Source organism: Sorex araneus, chromosome 2 (assembly GCF_027595985.1).
Source record: "Sorex araneus isolate mSorAra2 chromosome 2, mSorAra2.pri, whole genome shotgun sequence".
NCBI classification, from domain to species: domain Eukaryota; kingdom Metazoa; phylum Chordata; class Mammalia; order Eulipotyphla; family Soricidae; genus Sorex; species Sorex araneus.
Genome location: NC_073303.1, coordinates 207,417,353 through 207,444,456, shown reverse-complemented (window position 1 = coordinate 207,444,456; position 27,104 = coordinate 207,417,353). Strand labels below are relative to the sequence as shown.

Genomic DNA, 27,104 nt, shown 5'->3' with positions numbered 1-27,104 from the left:
ACTCAGGAATTTTCCCTGACAGTGCTCAGGGGACTATATGGGATGCTGGGATTTGAACCCGGGTCGGCCGCGTGCAAGGCAAATACCCTACCCGCTGTGCTATCACTCCAGCCCCTTATTTATTCATTTTATTGAATCACCATGTGGAAAGTTACAGAGCTTTCACTCTTCAGTCTCTGTTAGTTATACAATGTGCAACACCCATTCCATCACCCGTGCACATTTTCCACCACCAGGAGCCTCAGTATACCTCCCCCAACTCCACCCCACCCCACCCTGCCCGTGTAACTGATAGATTTCACTTTACTTTGATTACCTTCAAAATTTCAAAAAAAAAAAAAACCTCACTATTATTGTTTGGAGTTTTCCCCCCAAAGTCAGACCTGTTGAAAAGGAACCAGTTGATAATGTTTACATTGCTGACAATTAAGAGATACGAGGTCGCGTGGATTTGGATTTCTGTATTTTAGCAATAAAGTCCAGGGAAATTTCTGCCAGAAATTGCATCACTGCAAGCTTTTACTTCCCTTTTGTGGTGCTCATAAAATGGAACAGCCGAGAGAGAAAAACCCTTCCCCTCCTGGCACCGCATGGGGCTGTGGCTCAGTTCACAGTCTAGAGGCATTTCTGCGAGCTGCTGGTGCCCAAAGTAGTTCAGTTGGCCTCTGGGATCATGCTCGTGCAGCAGCAGAAAGGCAACACACGTGTGACTGCTGCACTTAAATCTCGGCGGAGGGTGGGGCCGGTACCACCCTCATGGGGGGGGAGGGGGGCGTGGTGAGTTAGCTCCTGCCTGTCCCGTTGCTGCAGGCTTGTACCTCCTTTTTGTGCTCATAAAGTGGTGGTCACCATGCTGTGCTCGGAAAGGAAGGGCCGAGAGAGAAAAACCCTTCCCCTGCTGGAGCCACATGGGACAGTGGCTCAGTTCACAGTCTAGAGACATTTCTGCGAGCTGCTGGTGCCCAAAGTGGTTCAGTTGGCCTCTGGGATCATGCTCGTGCAGCAGCGGAAAGGCCTCTTCTGTGCTATTTTGTGAATTCATGGGGAGTTGACTAAATGTTTTTGAAACTTTGAGTTTCCATATCTGCCTCCATACTTCCTTTGCTCCATGAAGTGAACTTATGCTAGTACTATCTATGACTGGCCGGTTTTTATTAGCATAACTCAGATAGATCTCATATAATTTTGCACCTATCTAATTTCCCTGTCACTGAGCTCAGAACTCAAGAAAGACATCCCACCACTGCCACCACGTAAGCTCATCTGCTGACCTCATTTCAGAGACGCAACTAAATCTCAAAAGAAATCACCTAGCAGCAAAACTTTCTGACACCTATTTCTGGCTAAGACTTCTGGGGCACCCTTGGAGTTGGGGGGGGTGAGTCAGCTCCTGCCTAACCAAAGCCTTGGCAGCTGCTCCCATACCCCAACGCCACTGCCCAGCTAAAAATTTGACTCCAGCTGGACTTCCCAGGTAAGAATTCTGGATTTTCTAGGGTGCACAGCAGGTGAATATCTCCAATATCTCCAATACTGATATCACAGTAGCCGACGGATTGGATGTAACATAGAAACCAACCCATCTCCACTAACAAAAACATTAGCACAGATTAACATGCAACAACAGCTAGTAACTCCTTAGACAAGGACTTCATGTTCCCATGGTGAGACACAACACTTCTCACAAATTTCCCCCAGTTGAAACTTTACTGGATCCTTCTGTTAGCCATCTAGGCATAACAAACAACATAAAATAAATGATTGTGGGCCAGCTATGGGGGCAGGTTTGAGGAGTGGTTGGGGAAATGTACCAAAGATGACAGGGGTGGTGGGGTGGGTGCTGGAATGCTGAATGCCAGTAATCAGTCGTCACAAACAACTTTGTAAACCATGATGTTTAAATAAAGTGGGGGGAGAAAAAGAACCCAGGATAGTTTCCTACACAAGCAGGAAACTGAAGCACGAGTTTGGCATTTCTCTAGAGTGTTCCGCCAACACACATAAACACACTCACAAACAAAGGAATTCAGAGCTCGGTGAATTTTGAAGGTAGTAACATTGTTGCTGCTGAGATATTTGTATCTTCCAAACTTACTTGGTCCATGTATCTCTTTATCTGGCAACATAGTTCAGGACTAAAGCTTTGGGATACTGGTTTCTGGTTTCATTTTCGTACTAACTGCCTTGGACCACCTTCCCCCTGGGTCAATTTCCTCATTTGTCCAATGGAAAGCAAACCAGAGTCTCAGATCGGAGGCAGATAGGAGGGAGCCAACATGGAAACCTGAGCGCTGTCGGTGGTTCAGGGGTGAGTTTAGCTGCTGTCCAACATGGACATACGACAGATGAGCTGTGTGATGTGATCACCGTAAGTCAGCCACTTATAATGCCATCACACCCATCTTCCTCAGGACACACATACTGCTTAATGGCAATGGCGTTTTCTTTCTCTTCCTGAGCACAGTGCCCTTGTAACTGCTGCTTCCAGGACAGGGTAGGAAGATAATGTAAAATGACAGGTCTGGAAGCCAACATCACCAAAGGCTGATTCCTAAGGTAATTTATTTTAATTAGGCCCGTCAGACATGCAATCACGAAGATGACTGTCGTGAAGGTTATACTCAGTTTCCCAGGGAGAGAAAGCACAGTGCTCCACGCAGGGGGACCCCCTGGGGGTGGGTCAGGGGTGCAGCAAGTGGAGAGAAATGGAATCAGAGGTTTTGTTGCAGTTCCTGTGGGCACGGCGAAGCAGAGCAGCATTGAATGACATGAGGAAGATGTCCCTTCACTGCTGTAGCAGGAGCTGGGACCCTGGCTGACCCTGCCTTTGTGGCCCCTGGACTCTGGAACGCTGACGACACACACCTCAGGGACAGGGGCAGCTTCAGAGGACCCCTGAACCTAAGGCCCTGCCCTCTGCAGGGGCGGCTAAGTCGCTATCCTTCCATAGCACTCAGCGCAAATGAAGGCAACTTTGAAGGACCCATTCTCGCCCCTGAGGATGGGAGTCAAAGGGCTGGAGCCATAGCACAGCGGGTAGGGCGTTTGTTTGCCTTGCCCGTGGCTAACCCGGGTTTGATTCTTCCGTCCCTCTTGGAGAGACCGGCAAGCTACCGAGAGTATCCAGCCCGCATGGCAGAGCCTGGAAAGCTCCCTGTGGTGTATTCAATATGCCAAAAACAGGAACAACAAGTCTCACGATGGAGACATTACGGGTGCCCGCTCGAGCAAATCCATGAACAATGGGATGCCAGTACGACAGTACGAGGATAGGAGTCAGATTTCTGGTACTGAATCTGCATCTGGGCTGAACTTCTCCCCTTCCATCCTTCCTTTCATGGAAACCGATCCCCAAAGAAACCCTTCAATACACATTCTGGATATTAAAATCCCTCTGTTTCCTCGGAAACCTAATCAATGATGCCAATCTCTTTCCAAGACCTTGCGAAATTCCCCCATGGCCTCTCTGGAGTCCACCTCAAGTCTTTCCCACCAGGACCGTCTTTCTTGCATGGACAGAACCCTGGAGTCTAGCCCCCGGACAGAATCGGACATTTACCCCGGGACATCCGCCAACTGCTTCCATGAGAGCTGACCCTGCCCGGGCAGACTCCAGCACTGCAACCTCTGCAGGGGGTCGCGGCCACGCAATCAGGGCCCCTACCCACTGCGCTTACGTTACCCCAGCCAGCTCACTGTGTTCCAAGCACATGCAGAGACCTTGCTCAGGGGCATCTGTGTAGTTGTTGTCTGGATTGGAGGTGGGGGGGGAGAACCTAGAGCTCATGTCCCCCACTCCGACTCCTCCCCCTTCAAGGCCCTGGCCTCGCCTCTACACAACAGCCTGAGACTTTTGCTCTGGGCTCTCTCAGCCACGGGAGTCTCCCCATTTGCACGGACACCGGAGGGGAAAGAGAACTTTGGGGTGGGAGAGCTTCCTTGTTCTCTCCAACGACTCGCAGGGAATTTCTCAGGGGTTGGCGATGACTCTCATATTGGTTTGTTTCCGTCGATTCCTCCAACACCTGGTGTCTGAGCTCTCTGCAAATCAGCTTAGCTCTTGATTAACTTGTAATTGTTTTCCTTGCGGAAGAATAAAAATAATCTTGGGGCCAGGAAGACGCCGCACATGACACAGCACATGACGAGCACGTGTGAGGTTCTCAGTTCTATCTTGGGCACAACTCGGGGCCCTAGTTCTGGTGGAGATGGTTCTGGTGGCCCCAAGCACTGAACCATCCGGCTCATACCACAGGGCCACAGTGCTACAGTGCTCTGTGGTCCCCTGAGCAACAACCCCCAACACAGAGCCGGGAGTTCCCTGAGCACTGCTGGGTGTGGGCCAAAAAATTAAAACAAAAACACAAGTCTTGACACGATCGATCTTTCTCTGTTGTTTTTTGTTTTAAGTAGTATTGATTTATTCTGTTGTCTCCATTATTCCATCCTCTGCTTTATTGAGGTTTGTTCTGTTCTTTTTCTAGATTTTTTTTTGCTAATGTCTTTGAGGGGGGCAGAGCTAGCAGGAGAAGTTTGCTAGAGCTTGAACCCAGGGCCTCACACATGCAAGCCAAGTGTTCTGCTAATTAACTGTATTCCCAGCCCTTTTTGTTTGAAAAGTTTTATTTTTTGGACTCTCCTAAGTAGTGCTCAGGGACACACCTTCCTAACTGTGTCCAGTGGGCTAGGGGGTTAATCGGACTATCTCCCTAGCCCTTTTACTACTCTCTCTGTTGTTATTTGGTTTTGTTTGGGGCCACTTAGGGAATGCTATTCCCAGTCCTGTCACGAATGAAACCCAGAGACCCCCGTGCAATATTGTTAGAACAGTGTCGAAGCTTATGGTGCTGATGTACAAAGTGACTGCACCCCACCGCCACCAAACTACCAGGGACCCTCTTCCACTGCCCTTCGTTACCTCTAATCTTGTCTCCACACCTTTGGTTCCCAGCCCCTACTGATGGAAATTAGTCTTGTAATTTAAGGTCAAGGACTTGCCATTGTTCAATTCTCTCTCTCTCTCTCTCTCTCTCTCTCTCTCTCTCTCTCTCTCTCTCTTTTTCTCTCTCTCTTTCTCTCTCTCTCACTTTCTCTCTTTCTCTCTCTCTCTCACTCTCTCTCGCTCTCTCCCTCCCGCTTCTCGTTATTCCAGAGATGAGTGAGACCACTTCATCTGTGTCCTGTCTGATTCAGTTTATTTAGCATGCTGCCCTCTGGCTCCATTCACATCACAGTGTCCTACAAGGTTTCATCGTTCCTCATAGCTATTCCATTATGTACATATAGCATCCCATTGTGTACATATACCACAGTTTTTTCATTCATCTGCCATTGGACATTTGGGTTGTTTCTATGTCCTGGCTATTGAACTCAGGGCTGCACTAAACACAGATGTGGATGGGACTTTTCAAACCAATTTTGTTCTGGGGGAAGAGATTCCAGGAAGGGGAGTCACTGTGTCATTCGGTAGTTCTGTTCTTACTTTTCTGAAGAATTTTCACACGGTTTTCATCTAGTTTATGACGTGTGGACAACTGATTTGAGACTTCTCCAGTAGGAGACTTTGAAACTATAAATCTTTCTCTAAGTTCCTCTTCAGCCATTTCTCACAACATTTTATTTATGTTTTTATTTTTTTATTTATTTATTTTTTGGTTTTTGGGTCATACCCGGCGATGCACAGGGGTTACTCCTGGCTCATGCACTCAGGAATTACTCCTGGCGGTGCTCGGGGGACCATATGGGATGCTGGGATTCGAACCTGGGTCTGCCGCATGCAAGGCAAACGCCCTACCCGCTGTGCTATCACTCCAGCCCCTTATGTTTTTATTTTCATTCAATATTTTATTCCCTTTGAGACTTCCTTACTCATCTACAAATTAGAATTCTATTTAACTTCTAGATATTTAGGAATTTTTTAAGTGCTATTTTTATTGACTTACAGTTTGATTCAATTATGGCTACAGAATATATTTTGTATGATTAGTTCCTTAAAGCTTTTGTTTTGTTTTGCTTTAATTCACCGGGATTCACAGAGCTATTAATCTCAGAGTTTCAGGCATGCTCCAAATCCACTGCCAATGTCAGTGTCCCCTTACAGATGACCATGGTCTCCTCCCTCTCCCCCACCCAGCCTCCTTAGCAAACCTTTTCATTTGTTTATTACAGTTTGGGTCACATGCTTACACTTGTGTTGACTCCTGTGGTTTTGATGTACATAGTGACCTCACCTCCACCTCACCAAAATGTTCACAACTCCTGGCAAAAGTCTTGAATGGTTTTTAAAAGCTGGTTTTGGCCCAGAATATGATACATCTCTGTAAATGTTGGATGTAAACTTCATTTTAAAGAATTATTTTTATTAATTTAATTTTTTTTTCTGTTTGGGTTGCACCCGGCAATGCACAGGGGTTACTCCTGGCTCTGCACTCAGGACTTACTCTTGGTGGTGCTCAGGGGACCATATGGGATGCTGGGAATCGAGCCCAGGTCGGCCACATGCAAGGCAAATGCCCTCCCCGCTGTGCTATCACGCCAGCCCAAAATCAAACCTTCTGCAAGCTAAGTGCTCCAGCGCACTGAGCTTTTTTGCCAGTCCCAAAAATAATAAAATTTACCCATTTTATTATTATTCTTTGCAATAATAAAATGGGTAAATCTAGTCAGACTGTCTGAAAAATAAATCATATACAAATCACCAATAACAAAACAGACTCTGAATATATCAAAAGTAGAGTAAGAAAATAATATATTTTATGTCCTTTTATTCACCAACTTAGCTGAAAGGGATCAATGCATTAAAAAATACCAACAATCAAAGGTTCATAAACCTGAATAATCTACTGTATTTATTTTACTTTGTATTCTTATGTCTGGAGCAATAGCACAGTGCGTAGGGCGTTTGCCTTGCACGCAGCCCACCCGGGTTCGATTCCTCCATCCCTCTTGGAGAGCCCGGCAAGCTACCAAGAGTATCCCACCCACACGGCAGAGTCTGGCAAGCTCCCCGTGGCATATTCGATATGCCAAAAACAGGAACAACAAGTCTCACCATGGAGATGTTACTGGTGCCCACTCGAGCAAATCACTGAACAATGGGGAAGACAGTGCTACAACAGTGCATTCTTATGTCTATTATTTTATATCTATTATTATTAAATGAACACTGTCACTGTCACTGTCATCCCGTTGCTCATCGATTTGTTTGAGCGGCACCAGTAACATCTCTCATTGTGAGACTTATTGTTACTGTGTTTGGCATATTTAATACATCACGGGTAGCTTGCCAGGCTCTGCCGTGTGGGTATGATACTCTCAGTAGCTTGCCGGGCTTTCTGAGAGGGGCAGAGGAATCGAACACGGGTCAGCCACATGAAAGGCGAATGCCCTACCACTGTGCTATCACTCCAGCCCATTAAATGAACGTAGCTTAAAAAACATAACCTGTTAGCAACAGCAAAATCATTAGGCCTGGAGTGCTTGACTTTGCAATCTATCAACATTTTAGGAGCAATCCCCACATGCACACAATTGCATCTGTGTGCCTTTGTGTCAGGAAGGACAGGCGGGCACAGAGGACCTGCCCACCGGCCAGAACCTCTACCAATGATTCTCCGCTTCTGAGAGACCGTACTGTTCTCTCTTTCAGGGATTCCCTATTCAATAAACATCCTCCCTGTTACATCAGCCCGAGTGCAACCTTTCCCTTCTTGACTGGCCACCGCACTTAGTGTCTGACAGTCTCGGTGACACATCCTGCACGGGACCTTTGGTAGCATGGAAGGAATTTCATTTTGATTGCTCTGGGCCAACTCCCTCCCTTCTGCCTCCCTCCCACCTTTTCCCCAGGTCAAGTCTTAACTGGCCAGTCATGTGCCTCACCACTGAACCAAGACACGTCCCCAGCCCCTCATTTGACCTCCTGACCGGCTTCTTTCGGTTTTACGGTCTGACCATTTGGTAATATCTATCTACAAGGAGGTAAAGCGTTTCTAGAGATTCTGTCTTCAATGATCTTAGGCTCAAATAAATGAAGAATCCAGTGCCAAGTGGGGAGTAAGCACCCGGACTGGTGAGCCTTGTATTTCTGCACTTACACTCGGCCAATAGCAAACATTTCATAAGTTTTCCCATGAGTTCACCTGTCTATAACTTAGAAATGACTTTCCCTATGCCCTGCCACAGAGGCAGGGTGGGGTGGGGGGGAGATGGGATTGGGGGGTGGGAGGGATACTGGGTTTATTGGTGGTGGAGAATGGGCACGGTGGAGGGATGTGTTTGTGAACATTGTATGAGGGAAAAACAAGTTCGAAAATGTGTGAATCTGTATCTGTACCCTCATGGTGATTTACTAATTAAAGAATAAAATAAATTTAAAAAAAAAGAAATGACTTTCCCTCTGAATGTGTATATAAGCTTCCTAACTCCAGATAGTTTAACAAATTAGACTATGAATCTTAAAAAAAAAATCCCTGCCTTGATTGGTTTAGAAATAAGCAAGCACTGGGCCCCATGCCAGGCTAATTTCACCGGGGCACCCCAGATGGAGCAGGCACGGTCTCCCTGCTGACTCCAGACAGAATCCCGGTGACCAAGAGCTTCCACAAGCCAGGACCAGGTACTCGGGTTCCAGAACTGAATCTCCAGGTCACATGATGGCAGAAGACCCGGGCTGTCCCTCCCCGGGTCCCCACCCACCCACAGACTGGCTGTCACACCCATAATTTGCCTCCGGGGCCATCTTAGTGCACCAACAGCCCTGGCCCAGAGACGCCCAGTAGAATCCCCAAATGGATTAGTGCCACACAGAGATGTCTCTGGAACCCAACCAGTTACAATCTAGAAATTGACATTCACAATCGCAGCCGTGTGAGCTCTCATGATAATCAAAATGAGCAATGGAAAATAAATTTTCTAGCATCTGCCCCTGGCAGGTAGGCTTGAAAGGTGGTGGGAAGTTTTGAGCAAAACATAATGCCCAAAATTGGAGAGAGAGAGTATTGGGGAAATTGTTTGCCATAGAGGCAGGGTGAGGACGGGGATGTGGGTGGTGGAGAATGTGCACTGGTGGAGGGATGGGTGTTCCCTCATTGTATGGCTGAATCTCAAACGTGAAAACTTTGCATCTCTATCTCACGGTGATACAATTTAAAAAAAAGGTGGGGCTGGAGGAATAGCACAGTGGATAGGGTGTTTGCCTTGCACGAGGCCGACCCGGGTTCAATTCCCAGCATCTCATATGGTCCGTTGAGCACCGCCAGGAGTAATTAATTCCTGAGTGCAGAGCCAGGAGTAATCCCTGTGCATTGCCGGGTGTAACCCAAAATGAAAAAAGAAAGTAATGTGGAGTTTATGCTCAAATGAATCAACTTAATCAATGGCTGAACAAATAGCAGTACTTCTACATTATTTTTTTTAAAAAAGAAAGAAAGAAGCAAGTCTTTAAAATAAAGTGAATATTCCTAACTTTCCAGAAGATATACCTCTTGGAGAGCCTGGCAAGCTACTGAGAGTATCCCGCTTCATGGGCAGAGCCTGACAAGCTACCCATGGCATATTTGATATGCCAAAGACAGTAACGATAGGTCTCATTCCACTGACCCTGAAAGAGCCTCCAATCGTTGGGAAAGATGAGTAAGGAGAGGCTGCTAAAATCTCAGGGCTTGGAGGAATAAAGACGTTACTGGTGCCCGCTCGAGTAAATCAATGAACCATGGGATGACAGTGATACAGTGAAGGAAATTGAATCTCAAATATTTTCAATATTAAAAATAAAGAGTCTATTACAAAAACTAACTCAGAAGTGTTTTACATTTTCAAGCTCATATAATTGACAAGACTACTTTAATATTTGGCTTGATAAAGAGTCACATCTTCTCTATGTTAAATGTGTTTGAAATATACATGTATATTTTAATTATACTTGGGTATGTTCTTCCTAATCATGTATAGGTTAACTGATTGTATAGGATAGCATTACCTCTACTAAATGTTTAGGATTATAAAAAAATGTATCTTTGTGTTTAATTAACTAAATGATCATTATTATGACAAATTTACAATAGTAAGCATTGGCTTGAAAATAAAGTCCAAGACTTTTAGATAATACATTTGGGGTAAAATAAGAGATATTCAACAAATACCTAGGTTATTTCAATAATATCAAATTCAGAATCATTGATTACAAATATAATTCAAGTGTATACAGGCTTGCTGTTTACAAACTACAGGGAGGCTTAGAAATTGAGTCTGTTAATGAGACTTAAATATTGGGTCTATTAATGAACGTGTTTCCTTTTTTTTGCTTTGATAGCTGTGCTAAAAGGGATGAAGACAGATAAAGAAAGTTGTCAGGGAATTCTGCATTTAAATATTTAAATGGTCAAGACCAATTAAAGGCTGATGGCTTTCAAAATAAGACTTTCAAAAGAAGCTCTTCTCTTTTGATCATGGTGATAGTTAAACGACTCTATGCATTTATTCAAGCTCTTAGAACTACAAACTAAGAAGAATAAGTTTTAAATGTCCATAACTTTAAAAGCAAATACAGGGGCTGGAGCAATAGCACAGCAGGTAGGGCGTTTGCCTTGCATGCGGCCGACTGGGTTCGATTCCCAGCATCCCATATGGTCCCCTGAGCATCACCAGAAGTAATTCCTGAGTGCAGAGCCAGAAGTAACCCTTGTGCATCGCCGGGTGTGACCCCCCCCAAAAAAAAACAAAAAAACAAATACAAAGAAAGAATATAAGCAATTTGGTCACAGCAATCTCCTACTTAAAAACCTTTCCAGAGTCTATTATTAGTATTCTTAGCCTGGAGATCAGGCTTGGTATTTCTCTCTGAAATACCTCGTCTCTCTCCACGCTACTTGTAATTTCCGCATATGTAAGGCACTTGACACAGGACCGAGCACAGGTACTCAGTAAACACAGGTTTTCTCCCTTCACACATCTTTCTGCCTTTGTTTATGTGCAACCTGTCTCCAAAGGCTGGTTCTTTATGCCATCACAGCTAAGTTGCGAACATTAAGGCTCAGACAGTATTTCCTCTCGAAGGATCTCTCTGGGCAACTTCCTGTCTCTGATCCTTGTAACAGGCTAGGGGATAGCAACTCACTTCGGAACTGGCATCCTATGTAGAGTAAATGGCCTTCGGTCTTCTCAAAGAAAGGACTGGCCCTCAGTTGGCTCCTGGACACGCCTCTAAGTCCCAGAAATATCCTGCTAAGAAGACTGGATAATTGGTGCCTTGACCCACACCAGTGATGTCAACAATGAGATTTATAGGGTGGCCCGAGGTACACTGTGACTAAGGTCAGCCCTGTAGCACTGCTAGCCTAAGAACTGACATGCTGTGAAAACCCAGGACACAGGCTTGGATGAGCTTCCTCAGCAGGCAACATGTCCTATTCATTGTCACATACTATTGCTGTATAATTGAGCACTGATCGCAGAGTAGGCACTTGGAAACTTAGGTCTGATTTCTTCTTAGACTTGCAACTTTTGCCTTGGCTGACTTTCTTTATTATTTTTTTTATTTTTGAGCCACACCTGGCAGTGCTCAGGAGTTACTCTTTACTCTCCATTCAGGCAGTGCCTGAGGGGAGCCGATGGGGTGCCACGGATCGAACCCGGGTTGGCCTCATGCAAGTGTCCAACCTACTGTATTATTGCTCTGCCCAGCCGTGGTTGTCTCTTGCTTTTATGACAGGTAGGCAGGCGTCCCCTCTCCACTGCCAACGAGTTCCTAAAATCCAGAAGAGACTTAAAGAAGCCATTCTGTTACCCGTCTCCAAGTAGCCCCAAAGCAGAAAGGGCTTGTAGGTGCAGGAAGGAACTAAGGCCTACTAGGCGCCTCGCTGGTGCCCGGCCCAGAGAAGGCTGGGACCCTTGGAAAGAGGGGACACTCCTCAGGGACCAAAGGTTGTAAGAACAGGAAAGACTAGGACGTCCAAGCTCTTCTTCTCTACGATACTCTAGCAGCAGACTCTTACTTCACTAGGCAGAAAGTCCTAAGTGGGATGTGCAATTGCTTCCTTTCCCCTGGATGGGGGGGGGCCTCTGCTCTTTCCCCTCGGAGAAGGCTGCATTGCCCTTCTCCCTCTTTCTCTCTCCCTGCCCCCTCCCTCCTCAGAGCCCCCAAATAACGTCATTTTACCTCACTATTTGTCTCCTGAAATTCTTTTCTGGGAAGCCTGAGGAGACATCAGGATGGACTTGCCTTTTCCTGCAAAGAACAAGCATTTGTTCCAGCCCAAGGCCACTGCTTCCCCAAAACTCGGGTCGCGGGGATCAGATCCTGACTTGTGGAGAGCCAGTGACCTCCACACTCTGGGAGACAAGTTTTGGGGAGCTTTACCAATCCCGGCTACCATGCACTTCCCAGAGAGACAGAGTGAGGCTGAGCAGGAGGGTAGCAGCACTCCCTGGAGAGAATTACCTCCCTGACCCCCCACATCTCCACCGACATAATTTGGGGAGTTACCCAGGAGCTGGGAATCATTCAGAAGCCAACCTGGAAAATGACATTTGTAATGAACCCCAGGAGCCTGAAGTGAGATTCAGGCCAGTCTGACAACAACACAGCCACTGTGGGAATTTAGAAAGTCTGGGCCCAGGCAGAGGTGGAACAGCACAGCACACATCTTATATGCATGAGGTCCTGGTTTCAATCCCTGGCATCACCCAAACCGGCAGAACAAAAAAACACCAACTCATCGCCCAGTCACCGGAAACAAGGAAACAAAACTTCAGTCTCTTAGCTGCAGTGAGACAGGCGAGCTGGGTGCCAGGGAGGCCAGTGCCAGGAGCAGAGACGCAAACGGCGCTCAGAGGAAGGCTCAGGGCAACTCACCCTGTCCAATGTATCCTCACTTCAGAGCCTGTCTTGAAGGGAAATCTCTGTACAGCAAAGACTTCAAAATTGGACATTTAAAAATTCAAGGTTTTTGGCAAAGAGGACTGTCCACGGTTCTCCGTGGGGGTCCTGGTTGATGGCCAATTCTAATTTCAGCCTCTCATGTCTAGCCTTTGCATTTTTTTGCTGACAACTTTAAAAAACTGGCGATCTACCCCATCACAAAAAATCACAACAATGATAACAAAATTTTGCTAAGGATTGTATACTGGAAATTCCTTTGTTTATTCTCTTTTGTTTTAAACCTAACCTGGCAATGCTCAGGGGTTACTCAGGGCTCTGAACCCAAGAATTACTCCTGGAAGTGCTTGGGGGAACCATATGGGATGCCGGATACTGAACCAGGGCCAGCCACGTGAAAAGCAAACATCCTACCCACTGAACTATTGCTCCGGCTGCATTACTGGTAATTCTTAATCTTTCAGAAGAGAGACACAAAGTACTTTAACATAGCACCCTACAACTAATCACAGAGAAATACAATTGCAACAAATACCAAGTCACTGGGGAGGTTTCCACCACAAATCAACAGTTGTGATTAGAACTGTGGAATTTTCTTCTATTCAATATAGTACGGGAAGTACTTGCCCTAGCAATTAGGGGGAAAAAAGATATCAAGGGCATCCAGATAGGAAACGAAGAAGTCAAGCTATCACTATTTTCAGATGACGTGGTACTATAGCTTAGAGAATCCTAAAGCCTCTACCAAGAAGCTCCTAGAAACAATAGACTTGTATAGTAAAGTTGCAGGCTACAAAATCAATACCCGAAAGTCCATGGCTTTCTTATATGCAAATAATGAGAAAGAAGAAAGTGATATGAAAAAAAATCCTGTTCACAATCATGACTCAGAAAATCAAGTACCTTGGAATCAGCTTAACTAAGGAGGTAAAAGAAAAACAGCACAAAAAAACCCTACAAAATGCTACTTCAAGATATGAAAGAGGACATGAGGAAATGGAAACATATCCGGTTTATGGACTGTGAGAATTAACATTGTCAAAATAGCAATACTCCCCAAAGCATTATACAGATTCAATGTAACCCCTATAAGGATATCCATGACATTTTCCAAAGAAATTGATCAAACATTCCTGAAATTCATATGGAACAACAAGCACCCACAAATAGCGAAAGCAATTCTTGGGGTGAGAAAAGATGGGAGGCATCACCTTCCCCAACCTCAAACTCTACTACAAAATGATAATAATTAAAACAGCATGGTATTGGAATAAAGACAGATCTGCAGACCAATGGAACAGGGTTGAATATCCTTACACACACCCTCAAATATATGACCATTTAATCTTTGATAAGGGAGCAAGAGATATGAAGTGGAGCAAGGAAAGCCTCTTTAACAAGAGGTGCTAGCAAAAATGGACAGCTACATGCCAAAAACAAAACAAAAAAACCCAAAAGGGCTCAGACCTCTACCTAACCATACACAAAGATCAGATCAAAATGGATCAACATCAGACCAGAATCCATAAGATACACTGAAGAAAAAATTGGGAAAACCCTCTTCGATATTGAAGTTAAAAGGTATCTTCAAAGATGAATGCCACTGACCAAGTAAGTGGACGCAAAGACAAACAAATGACACGATCTTAAACTAAGAAGCTTCTGCACCTCAAAAGAAACACTATTTACCATAGCCAGAATCTGGAAACAACATGAGTGCCCAAGAACAGATGAATGGATAAAGAAATTATGGCACATCTACACAATGGAATACAATACAGCTGTTAGGAAAAATGAAGTCATGAAATTTGCCTATAAATAGATGGACATGGAAAGTGTCATGCTGAATGAAATGAGTCAGAAAGGGACAGACACAGAATGACTGCCTTCATTTGTGGTATATAAATATATATATATATAGTATAAGACTAATATCTGTGGGAAAACAGGGGTTAGGAGAACTAGTTCATGGCTGGAACTAACCACAAGTGTGTGTGTAGGGTTGAAGGGTGGGTAAGATAGAGGAGACCAGTATGACAATAATAACTGTGAATGATCTTGCTGGACAAGACCTGAGGGTTAAAAGTGGGTAAAGAGATATTATTGATAATCTTTCAGCATCAATATTGCAAACCACGATGCCCAAAAGGAGAGAGAGATACACAGAGATAGAGATAGAGACAAAGACAGACTGACAGAGGGGGGGTGAAGGGAAAGCACCTGCCATAGAGGCAGGCAGGGGGTGGGAGGTGGGGGTGATGGGAGGGAACCTGGGGACACTGGTGCTGGGAAATGTGCCCTGGTGGAGGGATGGGTGTTGGAACACTGTATGACTGAAATCCAATCATAAACAGTTTTATAAGGGTCTATCTCACAATGATTCAACAAAAGGGTTAAAAGAAAAAGAACTCTAGAATTTTATCATTGATGAGGAAAGAAGTTGGGTTTGGGACCAATGGTGGGGGTTTGGGCCCAGGGGCTACTCCTGGCTGTGCTTACGAACAACTCCAGGTGGGACTTTATGTAGTGCCAGTGAGCAAACCACGACGGGCAGGAATCAGTTCTGATGGTGCTTGGGGGACCTATCCCCGGCTGGCCCTGTGGGAGGCAAGCACCCTACCTGCTGTGCTATTGCTCTGCCCCACATTTAGATCTTTGATCTCAGTGTCCTAATTCTGAAACTGGGGTAGTTAGGGCTCTAAAAAACTGACTCTGGAATAAAGACAGGTGCAAATAAGCAAGCACCCATGGTATTCCTTCACGGTGCTTCTCACACATGCCTGCAGGGTCCACCCACCATCGGAACCCCACAAAGAGGCTGCAAAAAGCCACACCGAGGCAAGGCATGACCTCACCAGGCAACAGTGGGGGAGTTACTATCTGAGTATATTTTGTCTCTGGCACATCCCACTGATGTCACTGCATACCCCACTGATAACAGTGCACATCCCACTAGATCTTGAAGTAGCTCCTGAGGGAAGTCAGCACATTATGTCTAACATAGAGAAGATGCTCAAGAAAGGTTCTTGCCTTTTCACGGCCCCGTCATTTCCCTCTGGAGTTCCTCTTCCAAGCAAACCTCCAGAGGTCGCCCACCGCTCCAACAGTACACACCTCTGACGCCTCACAGCTCTGCGGAATGTACCTAAGTCCCCTTCGAAGGACCTCCCAAACCTGACTGGAGCTTGCTGAGTGTCAGATGGATGAAAAGGGTCTGGAGGGTGATTAAAATTCCCTTCCCTGGGGCTGGAGCGATAGCACAGCGGGGAGGGCATTTGCCTTGCACGTGGCCCACCCGGGTTCAATTCCCAGCATCCCATATGGTCCCCTGAGCACCACCAGGGGTGATTCGTGAGTGCAGAGCCAGGAGTAACCCCTGAGCATCACCGGGTGTGACCCAAAAAGCAAAAACTAAATAAATAAAAAATAAAATTCCCTTTCCTAGTGCCTCTGCGGTGGCTGGCCACTGGCCAGTGCTTCCTGACCGGGCTCCCCTCCATCCAATACCTGGGGCTCAGCTTCAGGACCATTGTTGTGGGAGGGGCCCCGGTATTTGCTCTGGGTCACACACTAACTCTTCACACTGCACACTGCTTTAACCCTTCCCTGCCCACGCAGCTCTGATTCCTCTCGGAACAGCACACGCCATGTCACGTACACACAGGGGTCCTCTCTGAAACGTACCCAGACACTTCGGTGCCAGAGAGCCAGTCTGAGTAGTCCCTGGGTCTCAGGGTAACTAGCTGCCCTCTCCAGCTGCCTCACCCCTGCCCATGGAGAGGGAGTCCCCGGTCCCCCAGAATCACTGCCCGAGCTTCTCTGGGCCCTCTGTGGTGCTGGGCTGGAGCTGCTCTGCCCTCTGACTCCGAAAGGGGAAGGGAACCATGAGCCCTGAGGGTGGGAAGGATGAGTCCCCCAGCTGTGCCAGCCAGTTTGGTTTTCAACCACTGGGGTCTCTTTAAGCTGGTCACCCCCAGACAAGAGAAGAGTTATTTCCAGGAAACTAGGGTGACAGAGCTGCAAAATTCTGGGGAACTTGTGCTTGGATGAGACTCCCAGTTACTAGGTGATTCCACTTCCGGAAGTTTCATATGTTGGAGGACAGAGCAGACGAGTGTCCCTGAGTAATCAATGCCGAGATCTATGTGTCCTTCCCCTCCCTACTCCAGACCCACTGACCTTAGAGCAGAAGCTTAAGCGTGACCTGCCCTTCCAGAACCCTCTAGCCCAAGGGAAACCCACTTGGCTCTAGCATCCCCAACTGTCCTGTGCTCCATCCCGGTTCCCAGGGGTGGATGGCAATCTGCTGGTGGCATGGCTCTGTACGGCCGCCCCCCATGCCCTCCAGGTCACACAGTGTCACCCGCAGAGCCCTAGGCGTCCACAGGCTGCACCCATAACCCACACCAAAAGAACAAATGGCGTTTACTCGCCTGCCCACCCCCGATTTCCCAGCAGCACGTTTTCCCCCACAGCCCTCACTTCGGGGTCTCCAAAATAGCTCCAGAGTTTGTGAGGAGTAAAATAGAAAGAATCCAGCTTAGCAGCGCCCAGCGGCAGGCGGGCAGATGACCACCAAGCAGCACCCCGCGGGCCCAAGGCTTCCTTTTAACCCGTGCGCAGACCTGTGCGTGAAGGTGGCCGGGAGGGGCACCGCAGGCAGCACGCGGTTGCCGGGAAAACAATCCCTGAGACAGGAAACTGCGATTGCAAAGGATGCGGGAGGAGCCCGGGCTCTGCCCCGGGAGCCTCAGTCCGAGCTACGGAAGCAAAAACACACCCAAGCCGGCGCACCCTTGGCCAGCAGCGCTCGACTCCGATGTGGCTTTGCGCAGGAGCCGGTGCTCAGGAAACAGGGCACATGCCAGGGACCAGGCGAAGGAGGAAGAGGAGGAGGAGGAGGAGGGGGAGGAGAAGGAGGGGGAGGGGGGCGCTCGGCGCGCCCGCCTCAAACACTGTTCCGGGACTGACAGGTGCCCTGCCGGAGGGGTCCCGGCAGGAACGGGTGAAACTGGTCAAAAGTGAGTGGAAGGAGGGGCAGGGACGAGAGGGTGGGCGGAATCAGAACAACAACAACAACAACAACAACAACAACAACAACAACAACAACACCACGTACATCCGAGAGGGGAAGCCCGAGGGAGAGGGGCGGCCGGAGATGCGGAGAGAGGAGCGGGGACGGGGTGGGGGCAGAGCGGAGGGAGGGAGGGCAGTTCCGCGGGCGCCCAGGGAAGGGGGGCAGCGGGAGGGCAGTCCGGGGGCGCGCCTTTACCGGCGGGGACAGGGGAGGGGAGCGGCGGGAGGGCAGTTCCGCGGGGACAGGAAAGGGGAGCGGCGGGATGCAGTCTCGCGGGCGTATCACCGGCGGGGACAGGGCAGGGGGCGGCGGAAGGGCAGTTCCACGGGGACAGGGAAGCGGCGGGGACAGGGGGGCGGCGGGGACAGGGGAACACTGGGATGCAGTTCCGCGGGGACAGGGGAGCGGCGGGGACAGGGCAGGGGCAGCGGGGTGCAGTTCCGCGGGGACAGGGGAGCGGCGGGGACGGGGAGCACCGGGATGCAGTTCCGTGGGGACAGGGGAGCGGCGGGAACAGGGAAGCGGCGGGGACAGGGGAGCACCGGGATGCAGTTCCGCGGGGACCAGGGGAGCGGCGGGGACAGGGCAGGGGCGGCGGGGACAGGGCAGGGGCGGCGGCGCGCCTTACCGGCGGTGGCCGAGCGCAGGCTCTCGAGGCTCCAGGAGCGAGGCAGGGCGCCGCGCATGCCCCCGCCGCACACCACGCCGCTGCTGTCCGAGTCGGAGCCCGGGGACAGCCCGACGCTGCTGCCGCCGCCGCTGCTGCTGCTGCTCGTGCCGAGGTCGCCGCTCGCGCGGCCGCTGGACTCGCTGGGGCAGTGGCGGGCGCCGGGGCAGGCGGGCCGCAGCTCCAGCCACAGGCTCGCGGGCGGCCCGGGGGCGGCGGGACTGCCGGGCGAGGGGGCGCGCGCGCCGGGGCCGGGGCCGGGGCCGGGGCAGCGGGCGGCGGGCGGCGACGCGGCTCCCTCGGCCCCGTCCCCGCCGCCGCGCGGCCGCTCCGGGCCGCCTGACATCCCGCGGCGCGGCCGAGGCGGCTCCGGGCCCCCCTCTGCGGCTGGGCACGCGCGGCCGGGCCGACCCCGGGCGCCTCCGCGGGCCGCAGCCCCGGTCGTGCCGGGCGCCGACACGGCGCGGGCGGCGGGTCCCGCTCACGCGCTCACGCACGCGCGCGCGCGCACCGGGGCGGCGGCGGCGGCGGCGGGGGCGGCGGCGGGCGGGGGCCGGGGCCGGCGGGGCGCGTCCAGCCGCCGCGCGCCCGCACCTGCCAGCACCCCCGGACCCCCGGGCACGCCCCACGCCCCCCCCCCCCCGGGCGAGCTGAGACGTGCACGCGGCTCGCGCGTCCTCCCGGATCCCGGCCCGTGGCCGGGGCGTGTCCGCGCCGGCTGCGGGGGGCGCGGGGCGGGCGGCGGCGCACGCGGGACCCGCGCTGGCCCGGCCCGGGCTCGACCCGCGTCCAGGCGCGCCAACCCAGCCCGCGAGCCCCGCGCACCTGCGACCCTCCGCGGCCGCCCAGCCCCCGCGCGCGCGCCGCGCGACGGTCACGCAGGAGACTTTCGAAAGTGTCCGGGAAAGTCCACGCACAGGCACGGATGAGACCCGGGCCGACGGAGCCCACGTCGTGGATGCGGGGACTCCAGGGGCTCCGCTAGGGGCATGGGGGGGGGGGAGCGGGTCTGAGCGCGCAGTAGGGCCTTGGAGAGCGGGTAGGGTGAGGCTTGGGTAGTCTCACCGCTGCTAAAGGCTGACAGGAGACAGAACCGAGAACTTTTGGGGGCGGGATGCTACACCCGGCGGTGATCAGGGCTTACTCCTGGCTCTACACTCAGGAATCATCCCTGGCAATGCTTCAACACTCCTTTCAAAATAAAATGTTTGTTTGTTTTGGGACCTTACCCTGCGATTCTCAGGGGTTACTCCTGGCTCAATCTATGCTCAGAAATCACTCCTGGCGGTGCTCAGGGGACCGTGTGGCCACATGGGATGCCGGAGCACGAACCCTGTAGGCCAATGTGCAAGGAAAATGCCTTATCGCCTGTGCTGTCTCTACAGCCCCTTAGGAACTTGGTATATGAAAGACCAATCTCAGGGGCCGGAGAGACAGTACAGTGGGCTGTGCACTTGCCTTGCACGCAGCTGACCTGGGATCCATCCCTGGCCCTCATATGATCTACTGAGACTGCCAGGAGTGATCCCTTTGAGTACTGCAGGGTATCACTGTATCACTGTCATCCCTGTTGCTCATCGATTTGCTCAAGTGGGCACCAGTAACAGTAACAAGTCTCACAATGGAGACGTTACTGGTGCCCGCGCGAGAGTATCTCCACCAAACCAAAGTGGTCTTAGCGTGAACTCTAGCAAGAGACAGAGCTTCACCTTGAAGGGGCAGATGACAGGGGGACCTAATATGTACTGATAGGCTGCTAACGCCCCTCCCCTGCATGTTCTCCCTTCTCACTGTCACTCCTCCAGACCCCAGGAAACGGGTGCTAGTATAACTAGAAATATTAAACTAGGGTAGAGGAAATTAGAGGTGCTTGTTAAGGGCCCACGCAGCAGTGGTGATAAAGTGGACGCTGGGAAAGTGGCCATTCTTCTCTATGCCTTTTCTTTGGGATCTGTTTCCTCCCCTAAACCTGATGCATGTCCAGCTGTGGGTGACACATCTTTGTAATATTCTTGCTTGGGGTTGTCTGTTTCTTTCTCTGTTGGTCAAGTATATCAATACTAGCAAGTATTATTGCACAGGTATTACTCTACCCAGTTATTTATTATTTATTTTGGCTTGGGGGCCACCCGTGGTGGTGCTCAGGGAGCTGTATACAGTGTCTGGGAATCAAAACAGGTCAATGGTGTGCAAGGCAAATGCCTTACCTGCTGTGCGCTCTCTCCGGCCCCTATACTCAGTTATTATTTAGATTGATATAATATTGCGGGCATCAACACACCAGGAGACTGGGGACAAAGTCAGGTAAGTATCCATGGGCTGCACACGGCTCTGTATAATTCTGTAGGAAGCTCTTCATAAAAACTGCAACACCCGGGGCTGGAGAGATAGCACAGCGGGTAGGGCGTTTGCCTTGCCCGCGGCCGACCCGGGTTCAAATCCCAGCATCCCATATGGTCCCCTGAGCACAGCCAGGGGTAATTCCTGAGTGCAGAGCCAGGAGTAACCCCTGTGCATCGCCAGGTGTGACCCAAAAAGCCAAAAAAAGAAAAAAAAACTGCAACACCCAAAAGGAGAGAGAGAGCAAAAGGGAATGCCCTGCCACAGAGGTGGGGTGGGGTGGGGGGGTGGGGTGGGGGTGGTGGGAGGGATACTGGGATCATTGGTGGTGGAGAATGGGCACTGGTGGAGAGATGGGTACTCGATCATTGTATGACTGAAACGCAAGCATGAAAGTTTGTAAGTCTGTAACTGTATCTCACAGTGATTCATTGATAAATAATAATAATAAAAGCTCTGCATAAGCCTAAGCACTACCGTTGTTGCTCTGTGCTGGGGTATAATTTGGCTGTTCTGCTCCTTTGAAGGTCTCTCCCTCTGTTTACCTTACAGACCTCAGGATCTGAGTCTTTCCGGTCCGTTTCGCTGCTGCCACATGCACTTCCCACCCTGGCCTCTGTGCTCCCCCCTGCTTGGGAAGTTCCCGTCCCTCTTTCCTTGTGTCTGGGTGCTGACTATTCATGCTGCGTGTTTGCTCTGATGACGGCTGCAAGCTAAGTCCCGGGAGGTCAGAAGGACCGTTCAGCCATCGCCTGCAGGCCAGAGCTCCAGAGACACGTCTCCCCAATTAGCGGCCTTGGGTGCATGTCTTACAGGCACAAGACCTGAGTTCAAATGAACCCCCTAGCAGGCATAGCTCCAGAGGCCCCAAGTTCTGTTGGGCTTACGCAGCACCACCTAGCTGGACCTGAGCGTCGAACTGTCAAGCCCAGTTCGCTGAACATCGTCAGGAATAACCCTGGGGTCCCCTGAACATGGCTGGGAGGACCCGTCCCGAATGAGACACCTCTCTTAATCCATCGGCAAGTTCTTTGAGTTCTGCCTCCCAAATAAGCATGAAAGTTATCCGTGCCTTCCTCTTCCTGTCCGGTGCCCTTGGAAGGCAGCGTTATCCTTTTGTGCCCACGTAGCCGAGACTGTTCTGGCTCTCTGCTGTCTCACGTCTCAGGGTCCCTTCTTCTCCCTGACTCTCTTCGCTCTCCCTTCTGTGCCTTTCTTGCTGTTTCTCCTTCCCTTGAAACCCTTGTACTTGCTGTTCCTGGCACCTAAAATGTTTTCTTCTCCCCTCCTCTGCCTCTTAACATCAAGAGTCCATGAACTGTCGCCTCTTTGGTGCGACTCCATTTATTCCTTTCCAGGACGTAGTGCCACCTAACAGCAGCTTGGTTATGTCACCCACGCCCCTGCCAGTAGGTCAAGGGCACCACAAAAGCAGCAGCTTCTGCTCACTGCATGTCCCTTGGTCTCCAACCATCTCGTGTCTGCAGAGAGCCTGTGACAGGCCCACCGTTTGGGCAGCGTCTGGGAAGAAAGAGCTGTGGTGTCACCCTGAGACCCGCTGAGCAGGAAGGGAGCATTCTTGCTCTTGGGCTCAGGACTTTGCAGTGCGACCCTGACCCTTCATGCACAATATAACAGGGAGAAGCCCCTGAGTTAGTGGTTCAAGCCCGTATTAGCCACGTGCTGGCCAGACAGCTAAGGGCCAGCCTCTTTCTAAGCCCATTTCTCCTTGAAATCTCCTCGAGTCTTCAGTCAAGTTTTATTTTTTCAAACTGTTCTGGTCTAAACTGGACTGAAGGGACATGTAGAGCATCTTTAGTTGAGTTCTGGTATAAGAAAGGGATCCTTATTTCATCCTACTACAGAGATGGCCGGGCTAGAGCGATAGCACAGCGGGGAGGGCGTTTGCCTTGAATGGAGCCAACCCGGGTTCGATTCCCAGCATCCCATATGCCCCCCTGAGCACCGCCAGGAGTAATTCCTGAGTGCAGAGGCAGGAGTAACCCCTGGGCATCTCTGAGTGTGACTCAAAAAGCAAAAAAAGAGAAAGGGATCCTTATTTCATTTTACTACAGAGATGGAAGCTACAATGAGATACTTAGTACCCAAAGTCCAGGAAGCCTTAGGAAGGCCACAGACTTTGCAGGCTGATAAGACTGAAAGAGAAAACTGCTTCTCTTACCATAGCACAGTCAATTTGAGGTTGTCAGAAATTCATTCTACTCCTGTGTATCTGTCTGAATTAACATTGATGCAATGTCTTTATCAGAAGGGTGGGCACGAAAGTGGGTCAATGTTTCTCAAGGCTGGCTCAGCGATGTGACAGCAGGAATGGAATTCAGCGTGCGGAAATAGACACATAATAGGATTGACACTTGTCTAAGCCTCGTGATCGCACTAGGACAGTTTCTTCTAACCTACACTTCAGTTTTTACAAGCCTGGGAGATAGTGGTGAAAAATCCTGGTTTGTCTTTTACTATACTTGAGACCCGGAATGTCTTTCTTTCCTTGACCATAACATAATGATACTAACATCTATTTTTTTTTAAATATGGAAGGGTGTTTTAAATTTTATATATGTAAAATATACATAGAGAGATATAAATCTATGGTTTAGAATTTAGGAATGGTGTGAAGTTCAAATATCTTTTGTGCTGAATCATAATTAGAATAACATCTATTTTTTAAAGCATTGTTATGCAGCTGACCCATGTTCGATTCCTCTGCCCCTCTCGGAGAGCCCGGCAAGCTACCGAGAGTATCCCGCCCGCACGGCAGAGCCTGGGAAGCTCCCCGAGGCGTATTCGATATGCCAAAAACAGTAACAACAAGTCTCATAATGGAGACGTTACTGGTGCCTGCTCGAGCAAATCGATGAGCAATGGGACGACAGTACTACGACAGTGCATGGCTATTATTATGAGGAATAAATGAAAACACATTTGTATGTGTGACAATGCCTAACCATGTGTGAAATATTAGTTGCCATTAAGTTATTTGTTAGGTGTTAAGTCCCCAAATATGTTTTTAACTTCCACAATAGCTTTAACTCTTAGGAACTTCTACTTTCAGCACCATTTAATTTTCATTTGAAGATAGTGACTTCAGATCGGCCCAGGTCATGGACCTAGAACTTGAAAACTGGTTGAATTGGTTCTAGTGCTACCATGGTTTAAACTACCATGAAACTGTTTATTCCTTTCCTCCTAATTTGGAGATTCTTTTTTTTTTTTTTTTGCTTTTTGGGTCACACCCAGCGATGCTCAGGGGTTACTCCTGGCTCTGCACTCAGGAATTACTCCTGGCAGTGCTTGGGGGACCATATGGGATGCCGGGGACCGAACCTGGGTCTGCCGAGTGCAAGGCAAACGCCCTACCCGATGTGCTATCACTCCGGCCCCATAATTTGGAGATTCTTGAGGGTTTTCTAGGGCTTCTAGAATAGGCGCAGTATCGCGAGTGGCACTGTGAGTCCACCTCAGGCAGCATCATGATTATTGTTTTTTTTGGGGGGCTATACCCAGGCCACACTCCTGATGGGGCGCTGGTGCCTCTGTGGGTGCCAGGCATTGATGCCAAGTTGTCCACATGCAAGGCCAGTGCCTACCGGTTGTATTATTGATCTGGCCCCTTTATACTGGGGTTTTAACAAGGAAGTTTAAGCAGTGCATCTTGACGTTGAGGAGGTGTGACATGAGCATGACAACCAGCTGATTGCCTCTAAGATTCACATCAAATGACTAATGTCAGTGTCACAGGCGCCACCGACCTGTTCCCCAGGAATATAAAACTTAAACAGGCCAATCCCAAGAAAGGAAATTGAAACAGTAATTAGCAATCTCCCCAAGAACACAAAAGTTCACTGGTGAGTTCTAGCACCTCTTTAAGAATACTTAATTACCTCTACTCCTTAAGCTCTTTCAGAATATTGAAGTAATAGAAATCTCTCTTAACAGCTTCTATGAAGCCAACATAACATTATTACCCAAAGCAGAGAGACTCTACTACAAAAGAGATTTTTAGATAAATTTCTCTGATGAGCATTTGACACAAATATCCTCAACAAAATTTATCAAACTGAGTGCCATGGCATATTAAAATATTATACACTATAATCAAGTAAAATTTATAGCAGGCATGCAAGGATGGTTTAACATGCAATTCAGCTGAATAATACAAGTCAAAGTAAAGATAAAAATCATATGATCATATCAATTTATGCAGAGGCAGCTTTTGACAAGATCTGACATTCAATCATGATAAAATGCCCAACAAAATAGCGGTGGAAGGAATCCTTTTTAAAATTGTAATAGTCATCCATAACAAACCCACAGCCAATAACATTCTTATTAGTGACAAGCTGAAAACATTCTTTTTGAGATCATCCCTAATTCTTTGTTATATTCAACAAACTGATTTTAAAATTCACATAAAATTTCAGGACTCAGGATAGTCAAGAAATTTTTGAAAAAGGAAAGTAAAGAGTACAAAGAGAAAGTAAAGTGAAATTTATCAGCTACACAGGTGGGGTGTGGGTGGAGAGGTGGGGGGCATTATACTGTGATTCTTGGAGCTGGAATGTGTGCACTGGTGAAGGGATGGGTGTTCGAGCACTGTATAACTGATACTTAAGCCTGAAAGCTTTGTAACTTTCCACGTGGCGATTCAATTAAAAAATAAAATTAAAAAAAATAAAATAAAAATCTCCATAGAAGCTACAGTGAATAAAAAAGAGTAAATGTTATAATATACAAACTAATCAAAATAGCACTAATCAAAAAGAAATCAAACAAGAAATTGTGACACACAGCTAAACACAGATCAGTGAAAAACAATTGATTTTCCAGGAATAGATCCACATATCAGTGGGAAATTTATTTTGATAAGGGCACCAAAATTATTAGAAAGGAAGCATAAATAGTCTTTGAAGAAAAATTGGAATAACCACATAACAAAAGAATGCAAACTATTTCAAACATGAGCTGGAGTGATAATGTAGTGGGTAGGGCGTTTGCCTTGCACACGGCCTACCTGGGTTCAATCCCCAGCAACCCATTTGGTCCCTCGTACACTGCCAGGAGTAATTCCTAAGTGAAGAACCAGGAGTAACCCCTGAGCATCACTGAGTGTGACCAAAAAAAGCCCCAAAAGTATTCCAAACCCCCTACATTTTATAAAGGATTATAATTGACACCAAAAACACGATCAAAATAAAAAAATGAATTTCATTACATTTTTAAAAGTTTGTGTTTAAAGTATGTCATTAATAATGCAAAAAAGACAACTACAGTAAGAAAAATTATTTCTAAATTAAATCTGCACTGTCATAGCACTGTCCGCCCATTGTTCATCGATTTGCTCGAGTGGGCACCAGTAACATCTCCATTGTGAGACTTGTTACTGTTTTTGGCATATCAAATACGCCACGGGTAGCTTGCCAGGCTCTGCTGTGCAGGCAGGATACTCTCGGTAGCTTGCCAGGCTCTCCGAGAGGGATGTATATATCTGTTACTGTATTTGGGATATGAATATGCCACGGGGAGCTTGCTTTACTAAAACTCATACAGAGCATTGTTCACAACAGTCAAAGGTGGATAAAGTCCAAGTGTTTATGAATAATAAGTTGTCAATCAAATTGCGATATATCCACATAGTGGCAACCTTATTATTTGGTCACCAAGTGGATGATAGATTTGGCATTATGGATAAACATTGAAACCATTTTTTGGGGGGAGGGGTTGCATCCCAGTGGTACACAAGGCTTGCTCTGTGTCCATGGATGACTCCTTGCTTGGGTGATATGTGGTGCTTTAATAAAATGATAATTGAAAAATTAAGATAGTAAAAAATTTTCTTTTCTGTAGTGTTATTTTTCTGTAATAACTTCATTGCTAACTAACTCAAGCAGGATTCTGAAATAATAGGAATAGTGATTTTAAAAAATTTGAATTAAAAAACCCCTCAATAGTCAAAATCTGCCTTAAGGATTCATTTATTTTTGGAGAAGTCCTACTCTGATCCATTCTTTATTTTATTTATTTTATTTTAAGAAACTTATTTATTTTTATTGAATCACCATGAGATTCAATAGATTTGGCAACATGGATAAACATTGAAAACAGAAAGTTTTTCATGATTGGGT

The 27,104-nt window shown here is 48.3% G+C and overlaps 1 protein-coding gene across 2 annotated transcripts in view; it reads right to left on the bottom strand.

The window, feature by feature from the left end:
• The window catches only part of ARHGEF4 (Rho guanine nucleotide exchange factor 4), a 111,067-nt gene that overhangs the window by 62,447 nt on the left and 21,516 nt on the right, over positions 1-27,104 (bottom strand). Inside the window, exon 1 of one of the 2 annotated variants that reach the window (XM_055128972.1) lies at positions 18,583-18,866. The exons of the other annotated variant lie outside the window; for it this stretch is intronic. Coding sequence (XP_054984947.1) covers positions 18,583-18,640 — 58 coding nt within the window. The 5' untranslated portion in view covers positions 18,641-18,866. Of the gene's footprint in view, positions 1-18,582; positions 18,867-27,104 lie in introns of those variants that run through there. 2 annotated transcript variants of the gene reach the window in all.